At 42.3% G+C, this 11,195-nt stretch overlaps 1 protein-coding gene across 1 annotated transcript; it reads right to left on the minus strand.

The window, feature by feature from the left end:
- Positions 1-4,047: 4,047 nt before the first annotated feature.
- On the minus strand, positions 4,048-10,887 carry stpg4 (sperm-tail PG-rich repeat containing 4). The gene is made up of 7 exons (XM_034122626.1): positions 10,804-10,887; positions 10,576-10,632; positions 8,683-8,937; positions 7,546-7,610; positions 7,254-7,299; positions 4,698-4,802; positions 4,048-4,199 (listed from the first exon to the last, which is right to left on the minus strand). The coding sequence occupies exons 1-7, from the start codon at positions 10,885-10,887 to the stop codon at positions 4,092-4,094; spliced, it is 720 nt and encodes a 239-aa protein (XP_033978517.1). The 3' UTR covers positions 4,048-4,091.
- Between the last annotated feature and the right edge of the window lie 308 nt (positions 10,888-11,195).

The following is an 11,195-nucleotide window of genomic DNA, read 5'->3' on the forward strand; positions in this document are numbered from 1 at the left end:
TTTTTGACATAGTATACAATGTGTTTTTTACTAAAATCATTAGATTATCATTAGATTTTTAGTATGTCGACTATTCTTTGTCGTTTTTGTAGGTATTTTCAACATACTATACTATGTCGTTTTTCGGTTATTTTAGACATATAAGACAGTAGAGTAGAGTAGAAGGAAAAAGGATAATTAAATGATAATACTCAAGTAAATTACAAGCACATTAAATGTGCCCGGCTAGCTGTAACGCAGGCAAAAGGTCACATGTTTCATACACACAATGCAGTTGTTGCGGTTCAAGCCACATGCGGTTCCGATCAAATTTTGAATTATCCTCCCATTGTTGCCACACTGCCATCAGCCTCATTTTTGGACCTACTCTGATGCTCATTTATGAGGTTGGCAGTGCTAACATGCCTAATAACATGGCAGTAAACAGCAGCTTGGCCGGCAGTGTGTTCTCTTCCGTCAATCACTCCCGCTCACCTGATCAGCCTCCAGCGCTATTGGTCCACTTCCACACACGCCACAACAGTGCCAGCACCATTACCCGCTTAAACAATGACCCCTTGTTCGCTAACAGTCGCCCATTGGAGCTGATTAAACTTTTAAATGTCATTTAATAGAAGCGTAATGTTGCTCCGATGCGTCTGTCAGCAGCTTCAGGGGCGTAAAAGGATACCTGTTCACCCTCCCGGTGTGTCACACAGCACGCTTAATTCCTCAGCTGGATAGTCATCACCCTTAGTGTGGGATGTGGTGATGAGAGTGAATGTGACCTGGACTTAAAAGGGACACGAGGGAGCAGCACCTCTGAACCTCTACCTCTTTGTTTGACCCTCTCAAGGAGCTCATGTTATACAGCGAGGGAGAAAGGGAGACATTTTCGTTCCACACAATGTCAATGACAAACAAAGGCTTCTCTGTTCAGGGCTTTGTTTGTTTGGCAACCGTTAGCTGGGACTGATAAAGGCATTTGTCCCACACTAGTATTAGATTATGGGTATTTTTATGCAACTTCACATTCTTGGGAAATTCCAGTGGTCTGCCTTCGTCATCATTCCGTAGCAGGGTCACATTTTCTCAGCATGTTCCCCCGAGTTAGCTGTTAATTTGACTGTAGCCCAGCTGTAGCACTGAGTAGCATGCTCGGCCCCTGTTTGAAGCTGCCAGAAACACAGATTTACTCCAGACCCCTCTGATGTTCTGCACTACTTCCTGAACGTTGACCGGATCTCATTAAGCTGTTCCCAAAAATTGAAGTTGATGTTTGGGCTGCTGGTGTGACCTGCCCTGACACCAGATGTTCTCATGACCTTTAAGTGATGTAATTCCACTGTGCGATCGCAGCTCACATCTTAAATAGCACTTTGACTGCCTCCTTGATGGAAAACACAGATGAACATATATTTAGTTCGGTAGGCTTTGTGCTGTTGCTTTTATTACAATTAAAATATAAAAAAGGAAGCATCAGTTTTGTTGTAGTAGCCCTTAGGACCTTTAATAAGTGACCATATCCGTTTGCAAGTGCGTTTTTAAAAAAAGCAAAGGATCACACGGGCATGCGTGCGTGCGCATTCATTACATTGTGCGGCTGCATGCGAGTTCTTTGAAGCAATGTGTCGACGACATGGGGGGGAGCTTGATTGACAGCGAAAAAGCGGGTGCCTAGCCGTGCCTGTGGTCAGGGCAGGCTGTGGGAGATGGAGGGTGTTAAGTCGTCAGTATGAGGCATATGTCAGAGATCAGTGCTGGATCGTGGAGATCACTGAGATGAGAACGGTGGAAGAGCGCCGGGGGTCGAGAGAGACAGAGATTACTGGGGGCTTGATGCCTTGACCACAGGCAGAATAACTGCTCATGACACACAAACACACACACATTCACATCTTCCTCGCAATACGTGGATACACATGCCGAGCCCTCTAGAGGCTGCATGCAAAGCCCCGTGTTAATAAGATTGTCTTCCTCTCCGGGTGGAAGTGTGCGGCTCCTTTGTCTCCAGAATAATGACAGGGGGAATAAGAGCCTGGCTCTTGAACCTCCTTGAGCTTATAAGTGTCTGCAACTGAAGGAAAACAGAGTGGAAGGGATTAAAGTCAGACAAGTAGATGTGCTGTGATAATGTCTGTACGGCTCTCCTGACTGCCGTCCCAAACAAAACACTTCAGTGATGTCAATACGTGTGGAAGCTAGCTCACAAGATAAGAACAACTCTCTGCCAATGCTAGAAAACAGAATGAACCTGTTACCTGGCGTTCCTTATAACCTCTGGGTAAAAGGGCCAAACTAATGTTTTCTAGGTTGAAACCAGCATCTTAATATCACTACAAACACAACCCTAGCTATCTCTTTTTCACGCTATGAGCTGTACGCAGCTAGTGGGCAGCAAACTGTTGACTTTCTGACATATTTTCATATCATGAAGTCAATGTCTTGAGCATGTTAGCAAACAGTTGCTTATTAATGCATTCAGCAGACCGTAGTTTAGCCTGAAATACTGGATTTTTTTGTCGGAACATTGGATTAATTCTATGTTATTGCATTATTGGAATCATCCACCAGTTCTTGGTAACTAAATACCACCAAAGGCTTTTTTTGCGCTAGCATTCACACTGCTTATACGAATGCTTTAGTGACGTAATCTAGCTTCAATTGATGAGTCAAATTGTTGATGTATTTACGCCATTAAAGGTTTTGACTTCATTGGTGGTTTATTTGTTCCTGCTTTCTTCCATTTTCTACATGTGTTGTGTGTTGTTTACTGTTTTAAAAAATTAGTGGTTCCTGGGGCTCCAGTGGGCGACCAATCAACATACAATTGCTCTACTCAGGGTTCCTGTTATGCTGGGAGAATAGCTTCTCTGAAATAGGAGATAATAAATTCCCTGGAAATGACTTTCTAAGAACCACCAACCTTCATGCAGTGTGGACACAATAAGAAAGGGGGTTCTTAGAACTGGGCACTTAGAATCAATCAACAGTTCATCCAGTCTGTAATTGGCAAAAGTCATCGAACTGATTTGTTATCACTAATACATCCATATTGTTATTTGCTAATGGAATGATGACAAATCCATGCTATATTATGTGCTGCTTTAGGAGATTAGTCATGCGCTAAAATCAATACAAGACGAAAATAAAGAAAGAAAGAAAGTGGGCTTTGATGATCATTGTACATATTTTCGTCCTTGGATCTGATAACGGTATCTGTATGGCCAGAATGGATTCATACAAGTCTCCACTCCCTCAACAACTGTCAAATTGGCTCGGTCACAAAATTCTGCCGCTCTTAGGCATGAGTGTCTAACTCTATGAATATGAATCAGTGCTGACAAACCATGCATGCTCAGCTAAACCCTTCTCTGAGTAAATACATGATGAAAGAAACACTGTCCAGGATCACACCAATAACAAATCTGCAATGTTTTTGCACCTACCCCTGTTCTCTGTAATCTACACCGCTATTATGTTGAGCTGATTCCTATCGTTGCTGTTCTCTGTGTCCTAACATCATTGCCTGTGTTTGTTTGTTTCGTCCAAAGAAAGACTATGCGGAGTAGGTAGCGATAAGAATAGCTGTTTTATTGTGTGCCACTGCCTTGGCCCCTAATACTGAATGTGTTATCTGAGGGTGCAGCATGCCACACTAAGCCATGTGATGCATGGCTGAGCAGCATTCCTCCTCCTGAGTGTATCGCAGGGCAGAGATAGTAGGAAGGCAAAGCAGCCTGACTGCTGACAGAGAGTGAAAGAGGAGCGAGAGCAGGAGAGAGGAGAGATGAGAGCAATACCGGGAACATGTAGTTAAGTGGAATGAAGTACCCTTTGTTGCAGATAAGATCATTCTGCTTCCCTGACCGGCGTCACTAAAGCAATTTGAGCACAACGAATGTAGCTTATTTTATCGCTGGCAGACCACAAAACCCTTCACTGATATGCAGAGAGACATTGGTCCAAGTAACAAGAGACTGAGATTTCTTTTTGTACATTCATGATTATGTTTTTTAAATAGGGTCAGGTCATGTTTGTTCTGCCATCAAGCAAACAGGATAAGAAGTTGGTGGTGGGATCAAGGAATTGTAGGAATTCAAGTCCAAACACTAGAGAATGTTGCGGAAGAAGAGGCTAAATGACGGGTCTATGGGATCTGCGGTCAGACGGTCGCCCAACTTCCAGCAAGGTTCGTAGGCCCCTGGTCCTGGGGTCTTCTGTGGAATAGACACGCACACACACAGAAACACATTCAATATATCATCACTTTTCATCCAAGAGCTATAATTGGGTCCAAAAGATCAGGTTGAATCCTACATGAACTTGTCTTCTTCTTGTTTTATCACATAGGATTATGGGAACATAGAGTAGGGCTGAGGGAACATAGACACGCTCACATCTGTGTGAGGTTAGATTTATTTTAAGGATTATGTTGTGTTAAATTGTGATGTTCTATTTTGCTAACATCTAGGTCATATCTTCCTACATTTCCATCAAAATTACAACAACATTATTATTTTATCCATTAGTACATTTTATATTTACTCGCTTGTCAAGAATTGAACTGCAATAATGCATCTGAGATTAAATAAACTGTTAACATTTTTTACATTAGTAGTTTTCATTACAAAGACGACTGAATTAGTCAAATTATAGCTTACAATAAATGACATACAGTACATTACATTTAGCTAAATGTGAAGTACCAGACTCACCGAGTGCACACTGTGGAGCCGCGGCAATGTTGATTTGAAGCTTGAAGTGATGCATTTTCCTGGTCTGGTCTGTGGATTATATTGGCATGGAGCAGGTCCCTCCTTCTAGGTTTGTCAGAGATAAGACATGTTATTGGAACTAGCTGGACAGTTGAACAGCTAGTTCAATACATACAACTTATGTTCAGCAATTAAGTTAAGGACCAACAGTTAAAGCGTTAAATATGAGCAGACGTCATGATTCAATTTAACTAACATAATTCTGTTATTGAGAAAAGTAAATACAAGCACTTCTAAATCTGAACATGGACCTGGAGTTCAAAGGACAACGTTTTTAAGCATTCGATCAACACTGACAGAGTACGGAGTCCAATCATACCAAATGTGATAGAGTTAGCGTGCACTATATTCATCGACTGTACATCGTGACCTCTAACATTTACAGAGCTAAATGAGATATACATTCTTTCACCTATGGACATATAAGCTCATGTAAACCTATTGTTATACTAATACCAAAGTCATCTGAAGGATGCACGAACAATATAAACCGGATCTATTTTCGGGTCCCATACCCATATGTTTATGACCTATGACATATCACTTGACTCCTGTCTTTATGGCCTCTGCTGGTCTCTGGTTGTGTTATGTCTCTGTCAAGAGTGAGTTTCTCTTCTTGCCTTTAACTTGTCCTCTTGTCTTGCCTACTAACACACTTACTGGTCATCACCAGCAGCGTGCCATGCAGAAATAGCATCCCCCCCCACCTAACACCCTCCTCCTCAGACATAAAACTGTGTCCTTTCTCTGAACACAGGACCAGTTTTTAATTTTTAGCTGCTCTCTGATTCTGAAAGAGGGACACAGCAAGGTGGTTTCCTTTACTCTGCTCCTTGGAGGGATGACTGCGACCATTACACGCCATTTGATCCCAGTCACCAGTTTACATGATATGGCCTGCTGGGCCTCCACATTTGCCTGATGCTCCCCAAGGCGCTAATGCAGGTGTATTTCACGGGAGCCATTGCAATGCAGTGAATCTCTCCTTTACACATAAGTGTGTGTGTGAGGGAGTGTGTTTGAGCCAGAGCACCTGGCCTACTTTCCTATGGCACAGCACGTTAGAAACGTAACATGTTCCTGTGTGGCAGAGGTAACTGTCACATGCTGTAAAACTTTGACCTATTTTTGCCACATCCAAGCATTTGCTAACCCTTCAATAAACTGGATCATTTATATATTTTCAATAAAATAGGGTAAAATGAATATGTCCTACTTTGGGGGGGGGGGCATTGTTTGTACTATTGACATCATGCGGCTAACCCTACATTATTAACAGGTAAAATGCTAACCGCAATCACTGTTTTGGTTTAGCTCGTTAGCGTGCTAATATTTGCAAATGTGGGGGAAGGTACTTATTCATCAGCCTTGTGGTAAAATAGGAAAAGTCCAGGGATACCAAAGGACGTAGTATTCATCCCCTGACGATCATTGATTTGTGTTTGAAGGTTCACGGCAATAAATCCAATAGTTGTTGAGGTACCAAGATGATGGTCTGACCAACACTGCAATGTTTATAGCAATGAAGCTAGTTTGGCAAATCTAAACTGTCAAACAGCAAATGTTTAGATCAGCAGTAATTCACGCAGTAATTGAATCACTTCAATGAAAAGGACATGAACTCATATGAAAATGTTTGGAAATATGACTTTAATTCAATCATCTCAAGGATGGGTTTGTTCCTTCCGAGCAGAACATTCAGTGCAAAAAGCACAGCACATAAATCTGGGACACACAGTGGCCCTAGGATGGAAACAATTATTCAAATCTGAAAAAAGAGAATCATTTTTTGTTGCGCTGCTACAAATCTTGACCTTTTAGAGGTTCTCTTTGGTTGTATGGACATATATTTTGTTTCATTATTTGCTAAGAGGCAAGGCTCAAAGAAATCTAAAATGCTTGTTCCTGTGTACATGTGGACCAGCAGCTCCCAGTGTAAACCATTAAGATTCTTCAATTTTGATCGGCTAATGTCTGCCTGCCTACACCAGGTCAGCTGTCTGCTAGATCTTAACTTTCATTTAACTTTGCTATGGGATTTGTGTAGGTGCTTAACCTTTGACAACAAACTTGTCTTAGAGCTGTGACACCACTAACAGCAGAAAACTGCTCCCAACTCTGCAGTAATAACACCCTCGGGATTTCTTAGCGCCTTTCCTTCTCTGTCAACACTCAGCAGCTGCCAGCATGGCTCAAATATCTATCAGCTACCAGCATGGACACACTGCTAAGGCTGCAGCACTGCAATAAGAACCAAAGCTGACTGGTCAGCTAGTACAGTGCCATAACAGGCCCTCAAATGCAGTAAAATGATACAATCAGTTTGGATCGGTTTTCCTTGACCCTTGTGGTTGTCATAACTATCTCGTGTTCAGCACCAGATACTCATTAGGTCATACCTCGTAACAAAAACCTATTGAAAGTGATGAAGCCTTTTTGAAGGCAATGGAAAGACCATATGGTCCTAATAAATAGTTTTGGTGACTAGATACTTACAGGAGGAAAGCTGATCCGCTGCACGGTGGACCGAAACATCACATGCCTGAAATAAGAGAGAGAGGGGGGGGGGGGGGGAGAGAAGAAAAGAATAAGGCCATGCATGATCAGAGGCAGAGAAAATGAGAGAGCAAGTTGGCGATTGCTCCTCCATCTTGGTGCTGTGATGAGATGAGAGAGGGAAGGAGAAGTTGTGTGAGGGGGAAGGATTCAACCATCAAGGGATGATTCATGGGTTGTCTCCTCCGCTGTGATCTGAGAGTTAAAGAGAAGCTGTTTGTCGAGTGCTTACTTGCAGGGAATCTTCTCCACTGGTTTCGCTGTCACATCGTAGTCGCACGGTGAAGTGTTTATATGCTGGCACAAGGAATAAAGATAAAGAAGTGTTTAAATATCTGTGACAGTATCAGCAGGAGTTCTTTTTTTCCGTCTGTTGTGTTGCATCGCCAACAGCTGGCTTGTATTTCAAACACATCTTCTGTTTTCAGATATTCTGGTGAAGGGGCACATTTCTAAGAGCACCTTCTGTACTGTGATGATGTGTTAATAAGTCAACTGCACCCATAACGGCCCAGTGTGTAGGAGTTAAGGGGATCTATTGGCAGAAATTGAATATATAATTCATAACAATATTCTCATTGGTTTATAATGACCTGAAACGGAGAATTGTTGTGTTTTACTTAGCCTATAATGTGGTCTTCCTATCTACATAGGAATTGGATGCCATAGTGTAGCTGTATAAAGAGAACTGGATACAACATTGGAGGAGGGTCGCATTCATTTCTATGTAGTTGCTCAGTGGCGCATGACGCCGAAATGGCTCGACTTTCGAGTATATAATTACCCGCATCTTCTGCATCTTTGGACCTATAGAGCAACATAACTCATGTTTCTTTTAATCTCACTTGGTTACAAGAAACTACAGTTCATTATGCCTGAGGAAGTTACTCTGGATTTGACTATTAATGGGTTTCACAACTTTGAGGACCCTACGATTTCATTCAAGTGTACATACTTGAAATTGTATTTACCTTAAGAGATATACAGTATATCCACTAAATAAGAGATGCCTCATTCATGATGTAAGTCCACGGGAAAAAGTATTTTAAGGCAAAATGGCCCAAACACTAGCTCTAGAAAGATGTGGGGTATTCCGTTGGATGCAACCTTTACTGTTACCACTAGGCTGGTTACTACACTTGCAGATGACACAAAATGTTCTAGGTCCAAGAGGTGATCAGCTTAGCTTAGCATTAAAGAATGTATGCAGCATGAAATCACTAACTTGACGCTAAAGTTGAAAACCACAAGATAAACATACCTATTAACAATAGCAGACATTTTATTCTCATAAAGAAAGTAACTATTCCTCAAATATGTGGTCAGTTACATAAGCCAACAGACTAGTAAAGTCATGTCTAAAGCCCACCTTGTCCCTGATGCCCAGGGTGACGATGTTGGGCCGCGGACAGTTTTTGAAAGAGTAGGAAGCCTTGTTCTTCAGGACCTCCTGGATGGAGTCTATGTAGTCATACGCCCCGGGGAGAAGCAAATCCCCCTTACGTACGCCCAGAGTGGGGGCTTCCCTGCCCACGCCTTTGAACCTGTAGGTCTTTCTCACAGGGTTCAGTTCAGCTTCTTCAAGGAAATCACGGATGTGGTAGAGACCTGGGATAGGTGTGTCCTGGAAGAAGGAGAGAGGAGGAAGGGGCCTGGTGCCTTAGGGTGAGGGTTAGGTGCCCGGATAGACATTTTACTGTATTCATAGCAAAAGCCAAATTCCAGATTTAGCAACTGAAACATTTAGCCTGACATCACCAGACCAAAATGACCAAACACCACAAATTAGTCTGGAATTTATTGGTGTTATTCCAATTTGCAAAGGGCATTATCAACGGGATATGAACATGTGATGTACCATTGAGCAACCAGTGACCAGGCCCGCCAGGTGTAGATGGCCAATCAGCAAAGCACATTAGAGCTCTGCTTAAGGGCCAAGTGTGGAGTGTGACTGGTACTTTGATCGCCACTCTTCCTGGTGTGGTATATACTGTGTAACGGCCCGTCCACACGGCGGCGTGCGTTGAAGCTTCAGCGCTTCTGCCTATTCACTTTGAATGGGGCGATGTCACGCTTTGCCGAACTGTATTGTGGGAGCGTTGCTTCGCTTTGCTCGCGTTGCTCGCTTCAAAAGTTGAGCAATGTTCAACTTTTGAAGCTTCGGCGGAAGCGTCAGCCAATCAAATCATATGCCAGTACAAGCTCTAGCCAATCAAACCGCGTGCTTGTGTGTCCGGGGCGGGAGATTCATGTGATTGGTTGTTGGTCGAGCTTCAGACACGCCCGCCGGCAAGCTTCAACGCACGCCGCCGTGTGGACGCTGCGTAATAGCTGCCCACTCTAGACTAGCATGGGTTGAATACTGAGTATAAATGTCACTGTGTTCACAAGTCAAAAGTTTATTTATTCTCATCCTTCATTTCTGTTGATTCAATTTTTTGCAAGGTGGCTGGAAAAAAACCAACACCAGAGCATCAGATAAAATGAAAACAGACTACAGCATTCAGAGATTAGCTGGTATACTATTTGTTTAAACACTTTAAGAGGTGTTACTTGTTCTTCTTTAAAGCAAAATGTTAATTCCAGTTTGCTCAATACTGACACAATAGGTGCAGCCATCTTTGTTTGTTTTTTTGGAAAATGCCTCAACAGTGCTCCTTCGTGTGCTCCTCGTCTCAAACAGGCCTCATATTAGAAAATAAGTTGTGATTTGCCCGGCATGTCTGCTGGTTCCCAGCCAATGGAGACCTGGCACAAGTAGTGTCTATGAGGGTATGTTTCATTTTGAATTTCCCATTACAACACAATTGTTATTTCCAATCATAATTTTAAAATGCATATTCATTTTGCAATGATCTTGGGAATGGTACAAAATGTAAACTATGGCATTTCATATTGAAATGCCTATTTTTATAAATGGAGTAAAGGTAAATGTAGTTTACTGTAAATGTAAAGCAATCAATCTATACTGACTGTACATATACAAAGATTTAGTTTCAAACCACCTGATCTAGCCAGCTCACATTATGATAAACTGATCATTAATTTATTAAGTTTTATTACCACCAATGCACTGTAAGGCACTTTGATTCACTGTAGTGTAAGTGTTCATAAATGTATGTCTGGTAGACAGCCTTTATTGGACACTCACAATGCATTAAAAGCCATTAACACAACATTTACTGTATGAGCTAATGATCCAGTTGTTTTTGCCTGTACAGTGTGGACAGTCTTTGAAACCACACTGCAGCATGACACCTACTTTCAGTGCTCCCAGCCACCAGCTCCCCCGGCCACACGGGTCCAGCTTGTCATCGGCCTGCAGATAAGAACAGGACACAAGCCAAAACACAGGAGATTGTTTCTGCTTTCATGACATTGCTATACCAACAATGTGTTGATGCATCTCCACCGGTGTCATCTAATGTCTTCGCAGTTTAGCTTGTTCTCATTAACCACACAGAGTTATGAGGGCTTTAAAGAACCTTACCTTATCTGGTCTATTACCACTCCTGGACATGTCACTGAGTTTAGAGACAGCTTTGTTTTTCCATGAGTCCTGCACTGTACTCATTGTCGCTCACTATCTGCTCCACAGGAGATCTAGTGACACCTGACCACCATTAAAACTGCGACTCGCTGTTACTATAGCAGCGACTCCACTATCGATCAATTTTTCAACAAGCTGGCTTGCTGGAGGCTAAATTTAGACTCACCGCCGTCCAGTTAGACAGAGTAAGACACAATGGTAAGCCAGGACCAAGGCTTGTACCCGACATGCACGTTGTTACTTTGTCCTCATTATCATTGTCCACCATCATGTGATATTTAGATGGATAATGTCATAGTCATTAGAATATACAGAACAAAAGTTGCCATAAC

Source organism: Trematomus bernacchii, unplaced genomic scaffold, assembly GCF_902827165.1.
Source record: "Trematomus bernacchii unplaced genomic scaffold, fTreBer1.1, whole genome shotgun sequence".
NCBI classification, from domain to species: Eukaryota; Metazoa; Chordata; class Actinopteri; order Perciformes; family Nototheniidae; genus Trematomus; species Trematomus bernacchii.